At 40.8% G+C, this 27763-nt stretch overlaps 2 protein-coding genes across 4 annotated transcripts in view; both read right to left on the bottom strand.

The window, feature by feature from the left end:
- Nucleotides 1-2995, bottom strand: part of LOC106932512 (axin-2-like) — a 31258-nt gene extending 28263 nt beyond the window's left edge. The window contains exon 1 of the mRNA XM_088002462.1: nt 2951-2995. The gene's annotated coding sequence lies outside the window, so the exon portion shown is untranslated. The remainder of the gene's footprint in view (nt 1-2950) is intronic.
- A 13699-nt stretch (nt 2996-16694) lies between these two features.
- On the bottom strand, nt 16695-27411 carry LOC148161073 (uncharacterized). Of its 3 annotated transcripts, XM_088002362.1 has the most exons (4): nt 26611-26937; nt 25843-25966; nt 22967-23129; nt 21629-22862 (listed from the first exon to the last, which is right to left on the bottom strand). In XM_088002362.1, the coding sequence occupies exons 1-3, from the start codon at nt 26673-26675 to the stop codon at nt 23004-23006; spliced, it is 315 nt and encodes a 104-aa protein (XP_087858488.1). In that variant the 5' UTR covers nt 26676-26937; the 3' UTR covers nt 21629-22862; nt 22967-23003. The 3 variants fall into 3 exon arrangements, with proteins under 3 accessions (XP_087858435.1, XP_087858488.1, XP_087858456.1); XM_088002309.1 differs by lacking the exons at nt 21629-22862; nt 22967-23129 and adding an exon at nt 16695-17257 and having other exon boundaries at nt 26611-27411; XM_088002330.1 differs by having other exon boundaries at nt 21629-23129; nt 26611-26939.
- Nucleotides 27412-27763: the final 352 nt, after the last annotated feature.

Here is a 27763-nt window from a genome sequence, read left to right as displayed (position 1 = left end):
TATGACTGATTAATGAGTTCCACCCACTGGATGGTGCACAACGCCACTGTTTATATCTTTACATGATAGCAACAAGAAACAGAAAAAACCACCATGAGACCAACAGAGGGAGGTGACAACGCTCCTTTGTCTGAAGAACAAGTGGCACAGACGGTCCTTGTGATATCAGCATATCCACACCCTGCCAGTTCTGTCACGCTCCGACTGAAAGGCATGCACGATGCGTGGCAGTGTCGATACAAAGTCAGATTCCGTGAAACAAACCAAACAACCGTCTGTGTACATAGAATTAATCAAATATTCCATTACCATCCTCACGGAAAAGACTGGTCTGTGTTGTTACGTTCAACCCTGTTTTGTTTTTTTTTTATTCTGCCCCATTAAACACCAAGCTGCTTCCTGCTGCTGGACTCAGAGCTTTTCACAGGATGTGCCGACAGAAAAAGAGACAAAATAACTCAATCATCCTGTAAAAAATGTTTGGCACCTCTCGACCAGGTGAAGGACGATGATAAAAGCAACGAGAATTTTAAAGTTAGATTCACATTGTGTACGAACACAGGATGTGACAAACATGCACTCATCTCTCATTCCTATTGTTGAATACTTATCTGATGCCACAGCAACAGCATGTAGAGAAAAGAAGTCCAGGGTGGCAAAAAGAAGGCTAGTTTTTTTTTTTTTTCAGCTCACAAGTAAGACAAATTTTGATTCCAAAATTTCTAATTTTGGATAAATAAGAGATGAGACTGTAAAGCCAAGCCTTCTTGTCCAACATCAGTGTTTGACCAAACAAATGAGCTTCTGGAAGAACGATCCAATGTCCCATGAGCACAAACTCTCACAGGAAACCTTCACAGAAGAGTTGAAGCCGTTTCAAAAGGATTTGATAAATTATATCGATTAAAAATGGGACACCACTGTAGTTTCATGTGTGGAGGCAGATGAGCGATTTTCTTTTGCTGTGGCCGGTACGTACCTTTAGATTCAAATGGCAAATGCCAAGCAGTTTTAGTGGCAAACTGCCCAAAGCAGAGACTTTCCTTAAGAACTTCCGGTTGGGGCCAAAATATCTGTTGCTGTCAAAAAAAAAAGAAACAGTACTGCATCATCCTACATGCCAATGTTGAATAATTTATGTGCAAATTACAATACCAAAGTAGTCCCTGCAATACTGGTAGAATCACTGTAAAAAGCACAATGTGTCTTTACACATAACACAGTTGGAAAAGTACTGGGTTTGTGTCGAGTATAAGTAAATGCTGAATTTCAAAGGACAAGAAGTCTACCGCAGCCCCATGATTCATACGCTGGAGCACGGCTATCCTCATAAAATATGGGGATTGCATAAACGTTCAATGAATCCCAAATGTGAAAGTAACATGTCTTTGTTTATTTACCCAGTAAAGTAAACTCACCCACCCAAACTGCAAACGAGGAGTCAAAGAACCAAACAACTCAAAACTCCTTGCTTTTCTGTGACGAAGTTAAATAACAATTAACAGACTTTCATGGTTTCACTGTGAGTCACAGTGTCTTTAGGCTGCGCTTCACGCGCAAGTCTCCAAAAGCATCTCGTAGTGAAATCACAAAGTGAAGTTGCTGGGCAAAAACCACCCAAAAGCCTCATTTTGTAGCATTCAATCACTTTTAGTCTCAAACCGCAATGAGTCATGAATGTACAAACAAAACGGTTGGAGCAAAACAGAATGTTGGGCTCCAGAATGAAACACTGATCTTCACTTCTTTTTTTTCTCTCTCTTCTTTAAGGCAGTGATATTTTCTAGCGAGCCAGACCCACCTACTGGGAATAAAGGAAGTCCCACATGAAGCAAAAAAGAGCAATCATACAGGTGCTCAGCACCGGCCAGCTGCATAACGTTCCTTTAATCCTGAAAGAGTTTCCAAATCCATAACTAAAACTAAGATAAAAGTGTTCTGACCCTATTGTGGAATGTTTCCCAGTGTCATGCAGCTTCCCAGCAGGTGTGCAGAGGGGAGGGGGAGTTTCAAAACATATTGCACAGCAGATAGGCAAAGAGGAACATCATCAAAGCTACGCTGCTTTGCACCTCACTGACTGCTCTGACAACTGATAGGAAAAACTTTCCCACAGAGAGGAAAAAAAAAGATGGAGAAAGGGTGCAGAACTGGAAAAGAGAGATGTAAAATGAAAGTACAGAAATGGGGGGGAGGGGCAGAGGGAAAAAAAGCAGAGGGGAAAAAAGGGTCAAAGAATGGAGAGGGGAGCTATAGAAGGACAGAAAAAATATGTATAATGTCATTTTCATGCAATTTAACCAAGTTGAATGTGGGGTTGAAAACAGATCTCATGGGAGAAAACTTGTGAAACTTCTGTCCTGAGAAGTAGCGAATAGCAACCAAAAAGAGAGAAAACAAATCTCTTTCTATCACTTACTGGTGACGTTAGTCAAAGCAAAGTTCTGAAATACTTTAGAGAAAATCATTCTAAGCATATCTTGTCATTAAAGCTGCACTAGATAAGCTACAACATTGCTCCTGATCAGAAACAACCAATCAGACCTCGGAGGAGAGCCTTAGTGCTGCCAATCATCCTTGTGTACTCGCAGCCCACACCCTGCTCTACAGCTAGCCTACAGTGAATGTGCAGAATAGTTAGCATGGCCACCGATGACGCTGGACGAACAGGTTTACTGTAACATTATGTTGCTTCTCCGCCATTAGCATAGCTGAAGCAAACCTGCAATCTAGAGCTTATACACAAGGTAATGTAAGCAGTACATACACGAGCATGACTTACAGTGCTAAGACCCTCCTCTTGGCTCTGACTGGTTGTTTCTGACTGAGATTGGTGTAGATAGTAAAGCCCACATTCTCCACAGATTATCTTTCTGAGATTATACTTTCAAGACAAAGTGACAATTTAAAAAAAAACATGTAAAGAACATATTTTTTTTATAAGGGTTACCTTCTGCAGCTTTAAATGAGACAATACATGCTATATGCAGCAGTGAAAACTTGAAGACCTTAAAGAGAAACACAAAATTAAACAAGAATTAAATACAATGTCTTGCTAAAGTATTTACACCAACTAGAGTTTCTCACATTTTGTCACGTTACAACTAGATGCAAAGAAGTTAATGGGGATTTCATGTGACAGTGCAACATGAAGTATACAATTGTGAAGAGGAAGGAACATTACATGAAGTAAAAACCTGAATAGTGTGGTTTCTACTAATGTTCAGCCCCCTTTATTCTGTTGCAACAAATAAAAACCCATTGCTACTAACTTATATTAGCAAATCTTGGTCTATCATACGGGCCCGCAGCCTTAGATAAACCTTTGCAATTGAAGAATTGCTGAATGTTATTATTGACAAACAATGCACATAGTCTTTTCTCTTTCTTTAGCATCTCAAGTCATTGTTGAAACACATTACGTCTAATGGGGACACCAAAAATCTGGAAAAGTTCCCTTCAACTTAATGGGAAGCACTTCCATAATGCCCATGCTAGTGATAACAGGTATAGGCCATAATTACATTTATTTAATCCGCTTTGCAGTTGCATCAGCAGGGCAGGAGGATAACAGACACTGTGAGAGCGAGGGGGTCGTCAAAGTTCACCGGGCTTCACATTAACTAGCAGAACCACCTTGGAGTTGAGCAGAGGCAAAGAAGTTCAGCTGTCATCACCGCTGCTCTGGAGCTGCTGAAGTGTGTCGACAGAGCTGCATGAAAGAAGCAGAACCTGAAGATGCAGAAATGAATGCTGAAACGAAACAAAAGGCTGAGGGGAAGGTACAGCTCCTCATTGTAAACTACACTTCTCCCCTACTTTCTGCACAGATAAAAATCTGGTCACTGGTGCCATAAAATGTAAGCAGAGGGAAAAAGCCCCCGCCCCCGTCGTCGGCAACGTTGTTTTAAAGTGGAAATGAGGCTGATGGCAGACTTGGTGATTAGCCCCGCAGCTAACATGAAAGGAAAGGAAAGAACAGCTGCTAATTTTCTCCTTTGACCTTTGCCTCCTGCTGGTATTTCATACAAGCTCTGATTTATGAAGGAGTTCGACAACAAGCTGCTACCGGACAGATTTTCATGAGAGAAAGAGTCAGCCACATTAGACAACCAACAGGACCCATCAGATGTTGTAGAAACTGATCTATGATCTCATCTTTTCATTTCACTCTGCCCTTGTGTGTTCTGTGTGAGGTGTTGATTTGATCTATTTCCCCTTCTTTTTATTGAAATGTTTTATTAAAAAAAAAACAAAACAAAAAAAAACAGTTTTTTGATATTTTCACTCTTCCAGCCATGGACTTCTACTAGCTGGGGAAACTTAGAATCCCTATTTTTGCTTTCATAAATGGCACAAAAGTTCCTGTAATTACATAGACAGAAAATAAATTATATTTCTGAAAACACTGATGCTTCGAGCCTGACTTACAACAACAGGCACGTAATACATGACAACAGTGGTAGTTTACATGTTTGCCATCTTGTAATTTATCTGTTTTATAATTCGACATGACACGGAGAAGAAGTTCAATGTCATCAGTGCTCTACACAAAAGCCTCCACTCGTGCTTTGTTGCTTTCCTTTTGCATGTCCCAACGTCCATGTTTAGCGCCGCTTACAGGTCTGGAGGAGTAAAAATAGTGGTTGAAAACATTTCTGGAAACAGTTCCATGTGAACATGAGTTTTTTTTTGTTTTTTTTTTTAAACCCACAACCGATTTTATAAAAAAAAAAAAAAATAAAATAAAAAAAAAGTCTCCATGTGGAGGGGGCCAGTGTTTTCCTTTCTTTTCTGAAATCTCATTATTACAGTTAAGTCTCGTGTAAAAATGACCCTTCAAGTGGGGCCAGCACACACCCGGGAAGTTAAGATCCGGCTGCTCATTCTCTCCTCCTCTGTCTTTATTATTGTCTGACTCTTGTCCCGCCTTTTGTTGTGTCCGTTTGCTGAAGCGGGAGAGAGGAACAGGGAAGCAGCTTTGAAAGGGCTCTTACTAGAAAACCCTTCTTCAAGCATGCAGGTTGGATGTTGGCTTACAAATCACAGAATGACTCATGGTTATGTATTCAGTGATTCATTCAGGTCATGTGAAGTATAAACAGTTATTTTAATCCTACGCCGTGTTTATGTAAAGACGAGGAGATCTACGTACCAGAAGTTTCATTTGTGTTTGTTTAATCTAAGAGGTCAATTGTCTCTCAGGATTAAAAAAAAAAAAATCATGTAGAAGTTTTTACTCAGGACTCACAGAAACAACTATCAAAGCAGGACTTCATAATCTGATGAATTTCAAGTTTTTTATGCTGATACACTAAAATATTAGTAGATCAGCCTTTTTTGCACAAATTAGGCCATTTTATGGGGGTGAAACACCAGAAAGCTGAAGTCATTTCAGCTAAAAGAAAATAAGTCATTAACTGCAATGGTCAGAAAGTAGATAAACAAAAATAAAAAGAGAAGAAAAAGGAATATTTTTTATTTCCTTTTTAGAATTAAAAACTATTTTGTGCCAATGAAGTTTAAACTAGAACTAGAAGGGTCAACTACTTTAAGCCATCTGAGCAATCATCAAATAACTATTTGAATTATCATAATTATTTGTTTGAATTATGATCACTAAACAAGCTACCATATTGTTTCCATCTCACCAGAGATGTTCCTTACTGTAATGCCTTTTTTTAACATTTATTTTAAATTAGAGTTTTTACCTCCATCAGCACTGCTTCTCACATAAATAATTACTGCAAAACTCACTGAAGAGAAGCTGGAATGGGTTAAAATCAGCACAAGTAGGTCAAAACTTTACAAAATATGCCATTTAGTTCTGACTGATGCTCTTCTTATGCAAAATAGGAGCAGCAGTTTGTGAAGGGGGAATCATATAACCACATATCCGTACAGTAGACTATACAGGTGCATCTCTGCAAATTAGAATATAATTTAGACATTCATTATTTTAACTTGCTCAATTTGCCAAGTGCAACATTATTGTAAACATTATTTACACACACCAATATTTTTTCAAGCTTTTATTTTTGCTGGTTATGATTTTCTGATTACAGCAGCAAAAAATATGAGGAAAAAACCAATAAAAAAATTTAATTTTAGAAATGTTGGCATAATGAATAGTACCTGTTATACCAGGTACTATTATAACAGTACTTGGTATAACAGGTACTGTTATACCAGGTACCTGTATAACAGGTACCTGTTAAAAAACTTTTATTTTTTAAAAGTTATATTGAACCTGACAAACGAGCCTAAGAGTAATGCATATTATAATTTACCGAGATATACCTGTAGATATTTTGTTAAAAACTGGTTGTCAAAGAAGGAATGAAAAGTCATCTGGGATGTTTTCCAAGACAAAAACTGAAAAAGTTGCCTTTTGTTTTTTTTTTCATTCTTAAAGTTCAGACTAGAAGTCATCAAGTCATCACAAGCTATTTCCAGTCAGCCATGTTCACATGCTGCACGTTTTAAGCTACAGCCACCTTTTGTTCCAACCCTCTGGGTTTCATTCAGAGTTCAAGCAGGTCATTAGCAAAGTGATTACAGTGAGAGAGAGGGCATCCATTAAGAAAATGTGAGTGTGTGTGTGTGTGTGTGTGTGTGTGCATATGTCCCTGTCTGCGTGTGAGTGTGTGTGTATCAATCTCTCTAGTGTGGGTGATGACATGGAGCTGTTTGTCTTTCTCATAAAAGGGAAAGGGATGAAAAGGGCTGGTCTACCAGCTGGACCTTCAATCACACTGGGACAACGTGACTTTAGAGATCCTGGGCAGCTGGGGCAGCAGGGACCGACGGTGTGTGAGTGCGTGCTGAGCCTTTTAAATTGGGATCCTGCTTTACATTTTTCATCTCAAATTCAAAATCATGCATTTAAAATTCATTTTATTTTATTTTTGTAGTTTGGACAGGTATGCCCAAACACGTACTGCTGTTTTTACTGTCTTCAAAAGGTTAACACACTTTGAAACAACAAGGGCTGACCTAAATTTCAAAATAAATTGCAAGAACTCTCCCAGACCAGTAGTGGTGATGATGTCAACTTTACCAAATAAAAACAGAACCTCTGGATTGACCCGTCTTACTCTAAACTGTTTTAGCTTGTAGTTTGAGACACATATTTACCTCTTTCATGTGATTTATAGTGCCTTCCAGAAACACTCACAGTCCTTCCTTGCCATGTTTTGTTATGCTAAATCCGCAAACATCTCTGTATCATATTGGGATCTTTTTTTTTTTTTTTTTTTAGATAGACAAAAACAAAGCAGCAAAGTCGTCATGATGTGGAAGACAAAAGACTCGTTTCACAAAAAAATAATAGTTGTAATAAAAATCCACAAAATCTAGTGCAACTGACTGTTTTTAGACGTAACCTGATTAAGAGTTAGCATTTTTGTGATTTAATTACATTACAGCCTCAGAGATTTAGTAGAGAAAATTAGTGAGTAAACTTCATCATAAAGGCAAAGGAACACACCCGACAAGTCTGGGATGAGAAGAAGTTTAATGGTGGTTTATAAAACGGCATTCTGAGCTGCAAACCTACCAAAACGTGGCTCTCCATCTAAACTGACTAGTTAGGACAGGAGAATAATACTCAGGGAATACAGGCAAGAGGACCCCAATTATCTTCACAGCTCGAATGGGAGAGCAGCTCATGCACTCCACAGACCTGACTTTTGTAATAAAGTGAAGAAATATGGAAATATCACACTAATAACAGCGGCATGATATTCAAAAATAATATCAAACATCTTCTAAGTTGCAAAAGAATCCCTGCAAATATCATCCTAAACCCACAATCCTGAAGACAAAACATAGTAGAGGAAGCGCTATGGAGGAATGCTGTTTTTTCAGCAGGTACAAGAAAACTGATAAATGTTGATGGGAAGATTGATGGAGTTGAAAACTGAGCAGTCCTTGAAGAATATAATCTAAGGTCTGCAAAAGACTTGAGACAGAGGATTGTTCCACTTCTAGTGGGATAAACATGCAGCTAAAGCTGGAAAATTAAATATGAAGTCAGTTTAGACTCTGAAATACAATGAAGGTTCATGAAGGAAAAAGCAAAGTTTTAGGATGAACACCGGACTCTCATCTTAGTCTGCCTTAGTTTTTCGTATGTTGGTCTTTTTCAATGGCAAGTTCACAAAATTTAAATTCAAATATTATTTTGTCTGTCCTATCATTTACTGTCAGCTCTCCATTTTGAGGTATCAGATAGCACATCAGATTAGCAAACGATACAAAGCAAAACCAGCAGAACAACAAGACCAACCTCTAGAATCAGAAATCAAAACCAAGTGTTTTAAAAATGTTCTGCAATTCAGTGAGAAACAGCATAATGCAAAGCTACCAGTTTAATGTATTGACCAGCTTTCCATTCATGATGCGTACCTAACATAAAGCAACGTTTTAATACAGTACATAAAAACATTTTAAAAAACCTCACTTACTTATCGCAGCGTGTCCTACTGATTTCTTCCGCACATCAGCCAATTCCTGCAAGAAACAAACACAAAACTATATTCATGCTGAAATGAGCACACCACAAACAACAGACCAAAAAAGCCTGAGCCAAATTGTCTTGATTTTTCACATTAAGCTCTTGAAATTGTGATATAATCTGCGATACGGCATAGAGGGGAGAGCTGATACTAGCTGAAAGCTGTTGGAAGAACAGGAATGCCCCAGCTAAGACCTCAGCTGCTGCACACATGAGGTGAAAGTTCAAAATCTTTGCACATTCATGCCGAGACATTCCACAGACAAAACTCGTCATATTTCCATTCAGAGCCCCCGGCACAGCTGCACGGCACCAAAACCTAACGCAGCCAGCTCCAGTGACTGATATCCATCTCCTTTTAGCATAACAACAAAAAGGGCCTTTCTGCTGGGTGTGTTGCACATGTTATTATTGTACAGCATAACATTGCAGATTGTTCAAATGAATGTGTTCATGAGTTGAGCTCACATTGTGGAGAACTTTGAGCTGAACGCTACTGATTTTTGAGTACGGAGCACGAAGGGAATGCAGTTTATCTTGAAGTCATTTCACAGTTTTCTGTGAAATGACTTCATTTCACATTTCATTTGTTTTTTTTGTTTTTTGTTTTTTTAGGGGAAAACTTCCAAAAATTCCCAGAGAAAAAGTCGCAGTCAGTCATTTCCCCTCGAGGCGCGCTCTCAGAGTCTGCTTACTCATATAGTAATTTAGCTGCTCCTCTCGCTTTAAACTTCACTCCGCTGTATCCAGCTTTGCTTCACAAATAAGGATATTACTGAAGGTTCAAGTTTGAACTCTTAAATCTATCAGGTTACACTGAGTGTTTGCATTTATTTTCTGTGTTTACAGAGTGAAGATGGAGTAGTGCCAGTCCTCCTTACTGAGGACTGGCATTGTGTTGTGAGTAATATCTAAAATGAATTGAATTAATGACCGCAGTATAACTTAAGCGGTATAACGTAATTTAGGATCTGAATTTACCAAGATAACTTCAACTTGGTTGTTCACTGTTGCTGTGGGTTTTTGAGTGTGCAGCTGCAGTCAATTACAATTAGCAATTATAAAATACAGTTTATGTTACAAAGGAAGATAAGAGAGAATAAACTGATGCTAGTCAATAACATAATCCTTATACTCATTACCTGTATTGTATTTCTGAAATCTGACTATTTGCATTAAATGAATGAGGACTGTAAACTTAGTTCATCTAAGTGCTGAACAATGAACGTTATTCACTTCTACGTGGCTCAACTGAATTTAGAACAAGTTCTCATTAAGGAAGAACTTGCACAAAACAAAAACATTTAAACCACAGGTCAGGAATGAGAAGGCGGTTGAAAAGACGAATACAGAAGTGTTCGCTCTTTGATGTTGGAGGCACAGACGAGTCGTGTTGATCTTTGGATGAATGTGCGATGATTAAACTCACCTTCACAGACATAGTTGTATAACCGCAGAACAACGCAGGAAAAAACAGTAACACACCCCCGTTTATAAAGATCTGAGTCGGTGACATAACTGGCCCAACTTGTTGATGAAGTAAAGATTGAAAAAAAAAAAAAAAGAGAGACCTGTGTGCAATGACATCATTAAGCGTATTACCGGTTACCGAGATGCTCGCAGGGTAAACAGGTTGAAGGACGAGGTTTCGAAAACCCACATCAAAGGAGTAGGTGTGTTACAAGTCCAGGAAATTACAGTGCACGACGAGTGTGACAGCTTGCTTCCCTGCCAAAAAAAAGTCTCCCATATAAACCTCTTCAAAGACGGATGAGAGAACGCTCAAAGTATCTAAATGATTCCTGTTGTTTGTTCAGATCGTCAGACCTGCGGTTACCTTGTGAGTCCAGTTTGGACTAAAACCGAGTAAGTGCGCCGTGTTTGCATTCAACACACAAATCTTTCACTTTTGGGGGAGATGACAGTGGACGGTTTGAGACCCTGGAGCAGTGATAGCTACGCCTGGTAGCAGCAGGGGAAGGGCTTCAGACACATTCTTTAAGCAGCCTCAAAAGAGGGAAAAAAAAAGGTTGCTTTTTTTTTGTCCATTTTGGAATGCAAAAGATATTTCAGTCAAGAGCGCTAGAGCAAAAGCCTGTGGTTGTGTGGGTGAAATTCGGGATTGCATCCAATTCTCAAAGCCTTGAAATACATATGCCACACAATGTTAAAGCATTCGCTTTCACAATTTACAATGCATAAACATCGCGCTTTATGCAGGCCCAAGGTGATTATTTGCCCAGAGGTCTAGTTTCAGCTATTTCAGGTTACTTGAGGCCACCCCGTGATGCCGCCTCACTAAGTGATTCTTGAACGTGTCAAACCACAACCCTCCCTCCCCACGCCCCCTTCCCGCCCTCCGCCTCGGCCCAGAAAACACCGACTGTTTAGACTTCAAATGTCTAACACAGATTGACCAGAAAGCACGAGCTACAAAGAGCAACTCATGACCGGACTGAGAGGAAAAAAATAAACCATCTGGTATTCATGTCGCTTTTGTACACTCGCCTCTTTTCTCCATCGCTCACCGTTCCCACATTTCGGCGTTAAAATGAATGAGGGAGGTCTGCTTCACATACAACTGTAACCACCACTTACATTCACAAAACATAAATCACGCTCTGTACAAGATAAATTCTTGCAAGCGAGAGCACCTGGAGCAAAAAAAAAAAAAAAAAAAGGGGGGCTCTCCAGATCATGCATTCACCGCATCGCCTGCTCTGCACATACAGAGCATGAACTTACTGTCTGCAGCTCAGATAGAAAAGAGAATGCACCAATTTCTTCTTTTTCGAAAAAGTTGTGAAAAACCTAAGCCGAGCGGCTTCGCCACAAGGGCCCCACTGATGTATCTTAAAAGGCCGACTTCTTAGTTTGCATTTGATTGTGCGGCTTTTTAGCAGCCGGTAACGGGTAGGAACTGCAAAAGGGAAAAGACAGGACGAGCTCCTGGGCCTTTAGAAGTCTTGTCAAAAGCCTTTCCTTTTTCTCTGCTTTGTCCCGACGATATTCATCTTGCCAGCTGAAAAAGTGAAGACGGCAAAAACTTTGTGCTTGAAAAGAACTTTTCAACTTCTAAGAGACAACCTCGCAACAGGATAAAGCATTTGAGAAAAAAAAAAGGGAAAGAGTAAAAGAGAAAAAAAAACCTTGAAACAGTTGGAATGGAAAGGACTTCCAATCTGAGAGGCACGTTAGAGAATCAGAAAGCGTGTTTTCAAAATGGAGCAGAGATGAATGTGACATCGTCTTCGCGGTGGAAAGATGAACCAGTCGCACGTCGGGTGTGCTGATTGTGCCGTACTTTGCCTGCTTGTACAGGTGCATTTTAATAAATGTGACTCTGAGAGAATAATTTATTCCCTTCACTCAATTTAAAAAGTTGAACTCATTTTATAGATTTCTGCCAACTTTTAACTGTATATTCCTTTAAATTCTTCTGATTGGACGGCTGATGAAAACCCCGAATCCAGTATATGAGGGAAGGAGGAATATTTTTGATATAGAGATGTTATGTTTTGACCTACAGAATCACTAAAGGGATGACTTGACTGCTGACAGTCAATGACACACTCAATAGAAAGACAGTAAAGACCCAGAATGTTTCTAGATACACAGCGGGAAGCATTTTCGCAAGTTTTAAGTTAAAGGCTGGTCTATGCCACCTGGTGGCAGAAAGGAAAAGCTTTTAATGACTAATACCAGATACCCAAGGAGGAAAGTATTTAAAAACTAGGGGTGCACTAACTTATCGGTGCCGATTTCCTTAATTTTGGGAGATCGCTGATCGGCAGATTACACATACGAAGCTGATCTTATCCATTGATCTTTTCTAGCTTGGTATAAGAATCAACCACTGTCCTCTTTTGCTGTCCGGTAAGAAAGGTTTGACTGACAGACCGGCCCTCCATCTTATGTCTGCATGTTTACAATTAACAATACTGACCCCACTGTTGCCAACTCAACAACTTTTTTGCTATATTGAGTAACATTTCAACATTTCAGACAAAAAAATTGGAATAGGCCAAAATTGGGATCGGCAGGTTAAGCTTTTTAAAAGATCGGTAATCTGCGATCGGCCAGAAAACTGCAGTCGGTTCAGCCCTATTAAAAATCCTTGACTTACTGCAAAGAACGTGCAGGAAGGCTTGGTAGCAGCAGCCTCTGAGGTTTCATGTTGAATTTGATAAAGGACTGCTGCATGCCTGACCTTCAAGATGTTTTCTAATGCTGATGCAAAGACAGGAGCGAAGGCAGCTCCAGTTGGCTCACACCTTTATAAACAGAGCGAGTACGTTTCAGAATGCTCCTCTGAAGAACGTCGAATCGAAACTGAAACTTTTTGGTCTCTGAAACGGTAATATGTCTGATGAAGAGCGAATGAAGCATAGGCTGAAACACCAACAGCGAAGTACGGTGGTTTGTTGATGCTCTGGGCTTACCCTGCTCTCTCTGGCACTGCTTTTGCAGCAAGAGGATTCCTTGGTTTGAATCCTGACCTGGTGGTTTTTCTGCATGGAGTTTGTAGTTCTCCCTCTGATTGTGTGGGTTATTTCTGGGTACTCTGCCCACAAGTCAAAGGCCAGTTACGTTAACTGGTCTCTCCAAATTGTCCGTAGGTTTGAGTGAGAACTTGATGTCCTGTGTGTCTCTGTGTTGGAGTCAAACATGACAAATAACTGGAGAAAGTTACTTGCGACCCTGCAACTGTAGGCAGTTTGGCAGTGGATGAGTTTGCCAATAAACTGTTAAACTAATTAAGTTAATAAATTAACCTTCAATTGGCTCGCTGCATCCTTTTTGAACGTATGGCGTTATTATTTTTCCATGGTGAGGAAGTGTTTGTGTTGCCTGCAACGAACTAATACACTTTAGACAAAATTTCGCTTCAACTGTTTAATAAAGCTACAACAGCATTTACTTTGTCAAAAACATCACTGAGACCTTATAAAAGTGTGCGGGGCAAACAAAGAAAACTTTAATTCAACAACTTTTTACCTCAACTCGGCTCATCTCTCCAAAGAGAGCTGACTTCATCACCTCACCTCAGGAGTTTGACGAAAATGAGCGCTAAGCTCTCGGATCTCTTCCTTTTGCTCAATGGCAAAATGAATAAATAATATTCCTCCCTTTAATCGACGCACTCAGCGGTAACAAAGAGACTTTGAGACACTTTGAGGACACCTAACGATCAGAAGCGTCAGGAGGTGTTCTTCGTTTTCCGTGATGGACAGACAGATCAAAAAACAAGCCCCCTTAAAACGCTTTTACCCACTTTAGAAAATAATCTCTCTTCTCCCCCCCCCCCTCTTTCAAGCACAAAAGTGGAAAGAAGAGAATAGTTTGTTTCATCTCCACTCTCTTCTCCGATTTCAAAGTTATTTTGCCCGTGATGAAGCGCTCTGTATTGACGACTTCGAAGGTGCCGCGTCTCTTGATGGAAGTGACATTTTATCTATATATAGTGTTAGGGAGCGCTTCAATTTAACTTTGTGTGGCGCGGAGCACGCCTGCGTTGATGTGGCTGACAGCTGGCGGTTGAAAGACGTGGGGAAGGTACAGAAGATTCAAATGAAGCTTTGCGGTAACAACGGGGCTTGATGTATGCTAATCAATCGATGGAATGGAAAATATTCTTTTGTGATGGAGGGAGAGGGAAAGAGGGAGGGGGGGGGAGGTGAGGTTGTAAAGTGAGTGATGGAAACTTGTCAGACACAACTCACGGCGATATCAAAAAAAGTCACAAAGTTTGCTGCGCTGCACAAGAGCCTAAATCACATGTGGTATATGCTACAAAAGGCTCGACTTGAAAAGGATTGTATTTGATATAAAGGAAAAGAAATTGGGGCAATTCTCCATATGGTGTGGAAGCACGATAGGTTCTTTTTTATTCTTTTTTTTGACAAGGAGGGAGCAAGATTTGTGTGTGTGTGTGACACCTACAGTGAATTCCTCAGAAAAGTCTCAGTCTGGGTCTGTCTGAGCCTTTGCAATCCTTCAAAGGAAGCAGGCCACAGAATGTTGAATTTACATGACAGAAGACACCCAACTGTCTCAGCCGATTAAGGTGAAACATACGATCAAACAAACATGATGGATCAAACATATCAAACACTAATGTTAATTAAACTAGAGTGGAGGGGACCGAACACAAAATGTTCTGTTAGGTCTTAAAAACCAGGTGAAATTGTTGTTTTACCACATCTTTAGTACAGTGCCTCGCAAAGGTAGCCTCATCCTTTGAATATTTTCATAACTTCTCACATTACAAGCACAAATTCAGATGCATTTTATTTGGAATTCACATGATAGGCCAGCACAAAGATGTGGACGAAGTCACAAGGAAACCTGGTTTTCACAAATGGAAGCCCAGAAATATGGCATTCTGCAAATGTTTCAACAATTACGTGGAGAGCATTAGAGAACAAACAGCATCACTAAGGCCAATAAACAAAGCAATTATGCCAAGGAGAATATTAGCAGGAGAGTTAGCAGAGTTAAGACAACAATCTGAGCTTTGGACATCTCACAGAACCCTGATCAATTCATCATCTGAGAACATAATGAGAATTACAAAGCTGCAATATCTACAGTGGACTTCCACTCAAACTGACTCCCCCAGTCAAGACAGGCGTGGTTTGATAGAGGCATTGTCCACAATGAAATGCAGCCACTACTCTGAAGGAAATACTGCATTTTGCAAATGCACACAAGGACAAATATCTTCATTTATGTCCTGTCGTCAGATGAATCTAAAATGGAACAGTTTGGCCATAATGACCTTCATTTATAGAGGGGGGGACTTTTGTAAGCCTGGGAACCCCACCAGAAACTGATGGTGTCATGAGAAAAGAACATCATGTAGAAATACTGACACAGCATCTAAAGCTTGGGTACAAATGGACATCGAGCCGAAGCATTCAGCCAAAGTGGTTATAAAGGTGATCAAAGACAATAAAGTCAATGTTTTGCAGTGGCCAGTCACAAAGCTATGATCTTAATCCAATAAAGAATTTGTGAGTAGACCTGAAAAGGCGTGCAACCCTAACCCAGGCATTTTACAAACCTGAAACAGTTTCACCAGTTCTGTCCGACTTTGGTTTGGTCCGATTTAACTTTGGTCGGCGAGAGAAAAATGTTGCATGCATCGTTTCCTTCGGCGTATGTAAACTTCTCGTTTCAGCTGTAACTCTGGAGGAGCTGCAAAGATCCACGAGCTCAGGTTGGAGAATCAAAACAACAGAACAACTGTCCCCCCCACCAAACCTGGCTTCTACAGCTTAGTGACAAAAAATAGCTATTAGTAAAAGAAAACTATTAAAAGCTGTTTGCTATGGTGCTTCGGATCAAATTACATTAGCCACTTATGTTTAAGTCCAGACTGAAATGCAACAGAGTTGAAAATTGGTGTTCACAGATTCTGTCCATCCAAAATGCATGAGCTTGAGCAACGCCGAGAAAAGAATGTGCGAAGGTCGTAAAGAGCAGCTCCAAAAGACTTCCAGATGCATTGAGGTGATTTAAGGTTCCACCAAGCATTCATTTTGGGCTGAGGATCCTTCGGATTTTTATTTGTTCATTTGAAAAACTGCATACTTCCACTTTATAACTATGCGCTACTTAGTGTTGGTCTGCCACATAAAATCCCCCTAAGACACATTGAAGTTTGTGTTGGTAACGTGACACAAAGTGGAAAGGTCAGAGCGCTCTGAACACTGATGCGGGGCCCTGTAGCTCACTTTTAAGATGCTGTGTAGGTTATCCTTATGAGGAGAGTTTGTGTACAACCACATCAACACGGCTGATGTTGTTCATTTGAGCTTTCACTTCCCCCTCCTGACTTTTTTAAAGAAATCCAGTAAAAAGAATTTGCTCCAGATGTGAATCCCTGTAAATTTCCAAGAAATGCACACAGATCTGTTTGTGTACTTACAGAATATACGACTCATGCGTGAAAAAAACACAAGGTCACCATGACATGGGCTGTAAAATGTCAGGAGAACGCTGCTGACGATTCGTCACCCTTGCTTTTGAACGTTTTAATGTGGCCTGATCAACAGTATTTCTGGGAAATATGCCACATAGATGGTATTGCATGTGATTGAATCATGTGCTCCCTATGTTTGCCCAAATAGATGCTCATGATGTCAAAAAGATTTCAAGCCAGTGGAAGAGATTAAGGAGCCACGCTGGTCTTTATTGTTCAGCCCGAGGGTCACAAACGCTCTTCGAAATGCAACAATAAATCCTTACATTTTAATAATTAGGTCACAGTCATAAAGACAAAATAAATGTGCTGGTACACACTCCTACATTCGCACAAAGACTATAAAACGATTACCATCAGGGTATTTATTCAAATCAAGACATCAAACACATTCTTTCTTCTTTTTTTTTTTTTTAATCTGGCAGATCACAGAAGTTACTGTCGGGGGAGAAAGGCGCCTTCCGATCAGCTCGGCGTCCAGCGCGCCCGACGAACAAGGCCTGCGCTTTCAGCCCGACTCTCCCACCCTCTTTCATCATTTACAGAGGAAGCGTGCCGCGCCAGCGTCTGTCCTCCGCGAGAACAAGGACGCTCACAGTTGGCCTGACAATGGACAGTGGGGCTCGAGGTGGCAGTGGACACTTTGCGATGAGCGATGTCGCTGACATCAGGGGCTTGGCGCTGCCAGGCACGGAGTGCAGGGTCAAAGGGTCAAGATTGGAGGGCAGGCGGGGAGTCGAGAGTTCGGGCAACTTGGATATAAAAGACACGGAGGCTTGTTAGCAACAGAATGTACATTCATGCACATAAAAAAAAAAAAAGGACAAAAGCAGGAGCTTTGAACTGCTGCGATGCATCCGATAAAAACAGTCACAGGACTTGTAAGCGCTGCATAATCCAGAATATTTTCTGAACCCACAACCCTGATTACAGATGAATAATGTGTCACGCTACTCAACTCCCCCTGCACAGAGCAAGTATTCCCCCACACTGCATTATTTACTTTGTAGCCTACAGTTCTCCACACATTCACAAGTTTTATCACTTTTACTTCCACGTATTCCGACAGATTTAGATGTGCACTAAGCCTACATTCACATATTACAACCTGCTGTATATTAGGACAATAGGGCTTTCAAACCTTTGTCAATTTCATAATTGTGATTGACAAAAATGATTATTTTTGTTAGTAAAACACTACAGCTTTTCAGGATTATACCAAACACAGGCAATAACCTAATGCAACATCAGACATATTCATATTAGCGCCTGTTTAAACTCAGTCCCCCTAGTGGCTTATTAGATGTAATTGTACCACTTTAAAAGGATTTCAGTCAGGATGTAGCTACTGTTTTGCAAAAATGGCGAAAAGCGCATGCAAATATAACTCACCTTTTATCAGAGGTTTGGTTTGGATTTTTAAAAGACACAAAATGTGGTAATGGGGGCAAACTGTGTCATCCTTTCTTTGTGTTTTGTACCTTTAAAATGAATAAACAAAGCTGCTTCCCTCTTCTTTAAGAAGGTTTACGATAAGAGCAAGTTTAAACTGGCTGTACAAATATCTACGGAGCTGAACAATCTGTTGCATTTGACAGCATCTTGAACAGTATTTCCTGCATCTGTAACTTTCTCTAAACATTGTTAAGTGTTATCCTCAGTCTGATGATATGAGATTAATGTTACTCACAGTTTACGCTTTGGCTTGATAATAATACATAATAATAATAAATAATAATAATAAAGCTTTTACTTCCTGGTTTAGATTTCTCTTCTTTTTTAATATTACCTGCCAATTCCATTTTTTATTGCATTAACCTAAAAAGAGAAAAACATGCTGCAGATTCTGAGACAGTGGAGCAAGGTTGAATCCAACAGAAAATGAAAAGATTAAAAGATTATCTGAATCCATGCAACAAAGCTTATGGTCCTAACATTTATCTGATTTTTGTTCAACTAAAAACAAACTACATCACAGTACATGCTGTTGGGTGATTCATTCATGAGCCGGAAACTGTGGGAGTTTTTAGATTTCGATGCATTTAATGAATAGGAAACAGATTTTCAGTACTTGACCAGCCAGAAAGCATGCCCCTCGAATACGACCATAAAAACAGCACCGGTTTTGGAAAACAAAGGAACGGATCTGTTTGTATTTGCATGTTATAAGATCAAAGTACATTCGAAATGAGTCGTCTCCCTCTCAATAGTCGTTGAAAATCGTTTTGGCATCACAGAAATCAAACCCCTGTTTTAATTCCTGTCCAGGTGTTCGCCGGCATTTTGCTAATTACCAGGTTTTTGATATTGGAAGGCCTCATTTCCATCACCCTAATATTTAGGTCTGACTGGGCCACTCCAAAAATATGAGCATTACTTCCAATAAGACGAAATTGTTTGTAAAACGAATCAGTCAATTTAAGACAAAATCTTCCGGAGATATGAATAATTTCAATTTTAACTTCGAAGCTACTGAAGTTTCAAGCTTAATATTTAGCTCCTTTTTACTGGGACAGTATGCAAATCAACTTACTTTTCCTATAAAGCGATGCATGTGAACCAACATAAGTCACATTTTTCTTAAATTACTGAGAGGATTACAGAGGCTGTTAGATCCTTGCGACCGAGGATTTGGAAGTGATAAATGCTGCATAGCTGCCATGTGAATCTTTAGGCCAATATTTCATTCGACACTCAAGCAATTTCCTCAAATGTACAGCGTCACTCAATGCTGAAAATAAACAAACTACTCGTGTCGTGTGTGTGTGTGTGTGTATGGAGAACATCAAAAACAGTTTTAATTGTGGATAATCCTGGACTAAGATTATTTCTAATGGAAAATTTTCAGTGGAGATGCTCAGACTCAGTTTTCATCCAGGATTACTCAATTCCTTCTTTCATCGGCTTAAATCTCAGTGCAGATAATCATCCATGGTTTGGCTCACCGTAATAAAAAAACAAAAGAAAATATGATACATGCTTAATGTACATATATTTATATGAAGTAAACATATCCTGATGCGATTTCCCACCAACACACACACACATGCAGAGAGAGAGAGAAACGGGCTTGTTTATCTTCTGAAATGCTGTAACCTTGCTGGATGCAGCTGAGTGCGAATTTCAGATGTGTTCTCTCGCTTCTTTGGAGGAGAACGCGAGGCCGAGCACGCCCATGTAGGTCAAAAACAAATCCTGCGCCTCAAGCTGGGAAGCCAGAAACTTCTTTGAGCGTCTGAGAGGAAAAAAAGGGAGAAGGAGCACGGAGTTTCTTCCAGGTGCTGCTTTTCACAGTGGTAATCCTACCACGGCGTGACTGTGATTTCTACAGAAAATCTCTCCGAACAGGACCCAGATGGTGGGAGGTGGAAGCACACGCGTACAGAGAGGAACAGAGAGAGAGAGAGAGAGAGAATGCAGTCATTCACAGATGCACGTATGAAGTGAAAAGCCTGCACAACACTCACAACCAAAAGGTGGGAAGTGACTTGTCAGTCCTGGGTGGTCTCTGCGTGCAGATAAGAGTTTGCATGAATAAAGCTTGTTGAGTTCGGGACCGTTTCGTTTTGTTCCTCTTTTTGAACACTTGAGGAATGTCTGTGGCAAAGAGCTCACTCCTGTCTAAGTTTAGCATCCATTACAGAGAGCTGCTCTTAATGACAATGAGTCAGAGCTGCAGCTACACAAACCTCGCCGGCTCTATTTTCTGCCCCCATCAGCTGTGTTTGTGGAGGAGTCGTACGTGTTGTTGCGCAGGACGAGCCACGGCTGCTTTTGTTGTGGTGTTGGTTAGCCCCGCAGTGGACTTCGAAGGGAAGAGATAAAAGAGCTAACATCCTGTTTTTTAGCCGATTTCCTCCATAAGGTCTTTATTTAAATGCAAGACAGGCGGAAAAAAAACCCCAAAAAAACTTATTCTATCTCTCCAAGCCTTCCTCCATCTCTCTCCGTTTCTGTTTCATGTGGTTACTGGAACAACAGTGTACTTTCTGAGTGTTGGGCCTTTGATGTTTTCACATTTACCAAGCTGTCTTAAACCAGAGGAGAAAAGAGAAGGGCGAGAAAAGACACAGGAGAGATCCTGTGGTGTGCTTTTTCCATCTCTCTCCCTCACTCACTGGCAAGGCATCTGACATCTTGCGGCAAAAGACAAATTCGGTTTCGCCTGTTAAGTCGTCAGTCAAAGCTTCACAAGACTTTTTTTCCCCTGTTCTCTCTCTCATTCTTTATTTGCCCGTTTCTCTTCCCTTTTAGCTCCGTCTTTGCTTTTTTTTTTTCCCATGGATGCGGCATTGTGAGGGCTGTTTGCACAATTTTCAAACAATAACAGTTCAACCCACCAGCACCACAGGTTCCCCCTTTTGCAAGAGCCCTACAGATGCCAGCCTATCCTTCAGAGAGCCTTGAACCGACAACAAACGCTAAGCCCTTTTTACGGCCGAGAGAAAACAGAGGCACTTGTGCAAGCTGATGTGCAATTAAGCTAAATCTATTAGTGCTGTATGTTTCTCTTAGGCGGGAGAGCTGTGGGATTTTCTCACAGCGATGAACATCTTGGACCAGGTGAACGCAGACATTTCATGACGGAAAATAACTCCAAGTAAACTGAATTCACGCTCTAGTTCTAACAAATTACCACTAACCCTACATTTTGTTCATTCCCTCTAAAACTGAGAGATTTATTTTGTTATTCCAAGTTCTTAAGCTCTGAAAATCTTCTTTGAATGCACTATGTGTCCCAGGAAAGATGTGTGTACAGGAAATACACCTATATCTTAGTTTTCTTTTTAGTCTAAGTAACTAATTTGCTGATCTGCAGTCAGTTGTGTGTGTGTGTGTGCGTGTGTGTGTGCGTGTGTGTGTGTGTGTGTGTGTGCGTGTGTGTGTGTGTGTGTGGGGGGGTGTGTGTGTGTGTGTGTGTGTGTGTGTGTGGGTGTGTGTGTGTGTGTGTGTGTGTGTGTGTCTGTTATGTGATGGACCAACACAAAGTAGTGCCCAACTTTGAAATGGAGGAAATAATACTTACTTTCAAAGTGTTTTAAAAATAAAATCTGAAAAGTGTGATGTACATTTGCATTCAGCTGCTCTGATAGTTTAAAAAAATACTCCAGAGCAACCAGAAGTCACCAGTTAGTAAATAACTGTAATTTAATCTCGGCATACACATACAGCTGAGTTACAGATGATCAAGGAACACAGCGTCCAAGTATAAAGTTTCGGAAAGTTTTAGAGAATATTAGACAACAATACTACGCTAACATCTCACAGAATACCGTCACCTTACAGAGCGTATGAAAACCTATTAGGACATGACTGTCTGACAAGGGAAAAAGCCCAGAGGTCCATTGTAACTCTGGAGGAGCTGCAGAGATCCACAGCTCAGGTGGCAAGTAGATTTTTCTTCAGGAATTTGCCAAAAGCCATGTAAAGAATACTGCAGACATGTTGCAGGAAGAAAGTGCTAAAAGCTAAAATGAAATGTTTGACCTACATGCAAAACTCTACGTCTGGTGGACCTCTCACACACAGAGTTTATTAGTGTTAGGTCACAATGTCACGGTGGTGGTAGCGTCATCCTTTGGGAATGTCGTTCATGATCAGAGATGTAAATATTGGTCAGAGTGCGTAGGAAGAAAGAGGGAGCTAAATACAAGGTAATCCTGGGAGGAAAACTTGTTAGAAGCTGTGAAATGCTTGAGACTGTGGTCGAAGTTTACATTCCAGCCTGAGAACATCCCTAAACACTCAGCCAGATCTGGAAATACAGCGCAAGAGCTTCGATCAAAGCATTATTTACGTTTCATCATTGCTTCGACCTAAATCTAATTGAGGTTTTTGTTTTCAGTGAGACTTAAACATTAACGTGCGGCGATGCTCTGCAGACAGTGCGACTCAGCCGTCTCTTCATGTTTAAAGCTTGTAGAGACATCCCAAATAAACTCACAACTGTAACAGCAAACTGCTGCAAGTGTATATAATTGAGTCACGAGTGCTGAATACAAAATCCACATGCGTAAAATTTATAATCCCCAGATTACTTCTTTGGTTGCAAAGTGACGAAATGTGCAAAAAGACTATTATTTGAACAATTATTTTGAACATCCTAACTGCATGTCATTCTATCTATAATCATTAAAAAATGTACAGCCGTAACTTTCTTATGCAGCATTTCTTTGCGGGCAAACCACTTCCTTCAGATTATTGTCCGTGATGCAGCCTGCTGCGAGAGCCTGCAGCGCTTTAAAACCAACATCCCTTTAGTCCTCTGTCCATCAGCTTGACAGAGAAGCATCAAATCCCGGTTTCTGTAAACCTCTGTAGTCATCTCGCCATCGCTTCACCTCCTCCTCACCCGTGCTGCTTACACCGAGAGTGAAGGCAGAACATGAAAGAGAGAATCAAACATGAGGCATCAGAGCCTTCACTGGCGCCTGCAGAATGCAAAGTGTTATCAGCTGAACCTGATCCTCTGGTTCTCCGTCCTTCCCACGGGCAAAGTTATCGTTTCAACTCGTGCAGCTGCTTCTCGGCAACCACACGAGCAACAACAATAATGCTGCCTTCACCAACTTCGTGGACGGTGTCAGAATGCCGCTTGCCAACCGTGGACACAATCACAAATCGCTGCAACAGAAACAGGGGTTCATTTAGCCGAACGCGTCTCAGGACATCACTCACTGCTTGTTTCATTTTAAACAACGACCCTCGTCGCAACAGCCCGTCTGAGAGGCAACTAGTTGGTAGTTATGCACGGAGAAAGAGGCTTGTGGCAGTTTTGAGACACTAAACACAGTGGCGCTATTGTCACAATAAAGGCGAGGCGTGAGGATGTGGAGAAAGAATACCCAGAAGCCTTGAATACCCCGCTGTCAGTGAAGATGAAAGGACCCCACCAAGCCAAATCACTTTATCAGCCCAAACAGCCTCTCCTATTGTAGGACGCCTCTCAGACGTTGGGTGCTGGGATGTCACACCGCTAATTGAGAGCCACAATAAAGAGCTTGTTTGGACTGCTCCATCGATTGTGCACGGCTACTGTAATCGCCGCAATAATTTGGCTCCTTCAAACATCAAATGGCGTCGTGGAAGCTGCAGGAATTTGCATTGCACCCTTTGATCTGGGGAAATTTAAACAAAGCGGCTCTTGCTCTGCAAGCGGCAAGAAGGTTTGGGACGCTGTGCCCTGGGCCGCCTGCTTTGCCGCATGTCTCAAAAGCCTCTATTGTCGCTGTTATTTTGGCTACAAAAGCAACGGAGCGATACAATTCGCACAATGCAGACAAACTTAACCCAGAGGTGGCCTGAGTGCCTGTTTGTACTTTACACAAGTAAGACGGAGACAGAAATTGTTTTGGTGACCTATCAGCAAACTTCCTTGTTGATGGTGGCGAGCATCTGAAAGGAGAGGAAGTGTTTAGCTCGGCATTTCGGTTTCTTTAGATCCGTATCTTGTCTTTTGGAGCAGCTGAAGTCAGACTTTCCAACTGTCGTTAACAGTAATGTATTTGCCTCTGCAGAGACTTTGTGATAAAAAAGAAAATATATTTCTGACTGGGTGCATCAGAGCTAAATATACTCCACCTATTTCTCAATCAAGATTTCCGTGAGCAATGAAATGAAAAAATACATTTCCCTTTAATAAATTTATTTACTCTATTTTTGCTGTTTGGTCACACTAACATGCTTTATATGATCAGATCAATTTCATTATAAAACGCAGATAGCATGAGTAAATATAAAAAAAAAGTTTTCAAATGATTTCATTTATAATAATAAAAAAAAGCTATCTGAATGAGCCTGATTACCGCACACCTAATCAAGAAAACACATAAATACAGCCATGTCTGACAACATTTAGAAAGATCTAGACCTCATGCCCTGACCTAAAGAACAGATAAGCAACAAAGTCTCTCAACTAGGCATAAAACAGTAGGAAACCTTCCCAGGAGTCACCAGCCGACCAAAGTTACTTTTAAATGCTACTTTTAATGCAGTTACAAAATATTCCACAGCTGGTGAAAAAGTGCACAGAAGTATGTCTTATGTAAAAAAAAAATAATAATTATGATGATGCCCAAAACTTTGGGGGGATTATTTTGTGGACTGATGAGAGCAAAGCAAATCTTTTTTGGAAACTGTGATCTGGTGTAAAACTAACACAGTTAAAAAGTGAGTATTAAACCAATAAGCAAACGGGGTAGTGGTGGTTTATTTGACTGGGGGAAACTTACAGGCATAACGTTTTGGCGATCTTGCTGCAATTTTTGGTGTCTTCCAGAAAATCCTGAAGGCAAATATTCAGACAATTCAAATCACCAGCAATTCCTCCTCTGAGTGAATTTGGTGAAGTGGTCTAGTGAAAATCCAGAATTGAATGCAAATGAGACAGAATGACATAGCCTAGAACAGGCCTGCTCATGTTCAAGGTCCCTCCATTGTGAATTAAAGCAATTCTGCAGAGGAAAAAGGGACAAAAATCCTTCCTCGGTGGTCTAGCGGCAATTTAAGAGTTATTAGATAGATATTGGATAATGCTGTAAGGCTGATTTTCTTTAGCAACACAAGGAAATAATAGTAGGTAGAATATTTTTGACTTAAGTCGTACGAAACTTGTAGAGGCGTGACCCTGGCAGCTTGCAAAGCTAGATGAAAGGCTCAAAAAGCTAAGAGAATGTTTTTCGAGTGGCCTAGTCAAAGCGCAGAATTAAATCTGTTTGAGATGCTGTGGCGTGACATTAAACAGGCCCCCTATGTCGACGTGTTTCTCTCCAACTACAAGCAGGGCATTTCTTTAAGCACCGAAAACCGCAACCACAAAGGTCTGCAGTGAAGAGACACACACGTACACGCAGGCAGATAAACTCCACCGGTTTGGTGCCTCATCTACATTCCTCATCTGCTTCCCAACCAGCTGAACCCACCAAGGAGGACCACTTGACACTCATTTCACATCATTGTCTGCAAACGACCTCATCCTTTCCTCTCCGGGTCTCTGTGGCCCCCTCTAAGCGATCTGTGCGCCCGCTGAGCCTGGTGTGCTGACGTGTAATCAGCAGTAATTAACCCCGGCCCTTTTTTTTTTTTTTACACAGGCTGCGGAGCTGGGAGATAATGAAGACATCACATTGTTTTTTAATTTTTTTTTTTTATTTGCTTTCTTTTCTCTCACCAAGCTTTTGTCATCTTGACTTTCCCCTAATGACTGCCTGACAATGGGATGTAATTGGCCTGCGCCGATGTAGTGGACCCCTGGTACTGCAGTGCCAAACGGATGAGCCTGATAACGCTGTGACGAGGGAACCTTGGGGGGTTTCTTTTGAGTGGAACATGTGCATACCTTGCTTTGGATGCCTAAACTCCATTTTTCGCTCCCGGAAGCCGAGATACTGAAATATTCTGACATTCCTCCTTCGGATCCTTTTTGGTCCTGGTCCAACCTTGGAATCCAACTGTAGGCAGTCCTGGAAAACAAACAAAAACAAGATGCATCTTGACACTGTTCTTTTGTTTGAGACAAAGGTATTTGCATAACAGAGTGTTCAGGCAGCTCTCTGAAGCAGTTTTGGAAACTGCGGCATAATCTTGAGCAGAATGATTCAAGTGTCAGTCAATCTCCCCGGAGAAGAAGACGGCTGGAGCCGGTTGAAGCCTTGGATGCAAAAATAGCATGGGAGATGGAGGACACCTCTGCTCTACCCCCACATCTGCCCCCTGGCCCTTTGAAGAGAAATGTCTACATCAAATGCTGAATTATCTATTCAAATGCCTGGAAACAATCTTTGGACAATGACACATCAATCAAACGATCCCTGAACCGGGGGTGGTTGTTTATATAAATGCCGTCCATCTGGGGGGGAGAGATCTCGGCAACGTTGCATCTCACTATCTTTGGGGAGATGGCAGGAGAAAAAAAAAAGAAAGAAGTTCATAGAAGAAAAAAAAACCCTTAAAATTCTGCTTTTTTTTTCTTTCCTCTTCTTAGTTTCTTTTTTTTTTTCCCCTTCCCTTTTTAAATCCCAGCGTGAATGTGTCGGCGAGCTCGTGGTATGCATCAAGATGAAAAGTGGAGGCCATCCCTTTGAAATCCTCCTCAAGTCAAAATTACCATTTCATTTCAACTCCAGCCAGGAAACGGGAGAGAGCGGGGCCACTGCTAACTGCTTTGGGCATAGCGTTATTTATTGTGTGTAAACTTTGGAGGAACACTGTTGCCTGGGAAAATGCGTTGTGTGGGCGGTGGAAGTGAACAGTTGGAGCAACCACAAAGGGAGAGATCAGGCCTATTTTCTCTGTAGGAGGAACACATAAAAGTGAAAATAATGCCCATTATTACAGGAAAAACAACACCAGTCTGCTTTCGCTCGTAATTTTTCTAACAGCAAAGATCTTACCTCAGAAGCTGAGCAACCCAATAGTTGACCCTATTTAGGTAACTTCATTAGCATTTTCTCTGCTTTTTTAATTAGGAAGCTTTCTGTGGTAAGCGAGCTATTATCTAAGTTGGAACTGCTTTTTCATGGTGGTTTAGTCCGTTTTGGGGGTTAATTTACTTGTTTTTATTAACCTCTTCACTGCATGGGGTAACATTACCTAAACTGTACAGTGAATCTATATACTTTTAAAGGGATTTTTTTTTTGTACGTGGTGTCGTTTAAAGAGTTTATGAGTAGTTACTGTCTCACCCCCGGTAGACTGTTTAAATTTAATACACCCTTCGCTCAAAGCATAGGTGATATAAAATGTTAAACTGTGTCAGACAAATTTGACAGGAATGGTTGCTGTTTGGTCTCTCTCTTTTACCATTACACAGAGAGTGAATATGTTGCCAATGTATTTTTTGACCCTTTTTCATATTATGTCATGTTCCTACCACAGACTAGGATGCGTTTTACTGGGGTTTTAATGGACAGACCGTAGCAAACTCGAGCAGATTTAAAAACAGCCATTGTTGCGCTAATGGGCGTAGCAAAGACTGATCAGGAATTCATGAAAGTACAACGCATGATTATGAAGTGGCAGGGTAGGTAAAAGGAAAATGTTTTAAGATCTGAAAAGTCTTTACACATCACCAGATTAGTGGAGCAGCAACTTAAATGTCTCAATCTCAGCATAAATGCAGAAAAATCACCAAAATTCCAGAGCGGGATCAAATGTAGTCCAATTCCACATAAAGCATGAGAAGCAGTTTCTGTATTTTTGACTGCAAGTAAGTGATGTCGATTTCTGACCTCTTCCTGAGTTAAAACAATTGTTGAATA

The sequence above is a fragment of the Poecilia mexicana genome, unplaced genomic scaffold (assembly GCF_051168715.1).
Source record: "Poecilia mexicana isolate PSO_F unplaced genomic scaffold, ASM5116871v1 scaffold_1, whole genome shotgun sequence".
NCBI lineage: Eukaryota > Metazoa > Chordata > Actinopteri > Cyprinodontiformes > Poeciliidae > Poecilia > Poecilia mexicana.
This window is presented reverse-complemented; position numbering and strand designations above follow the sequence as displayed.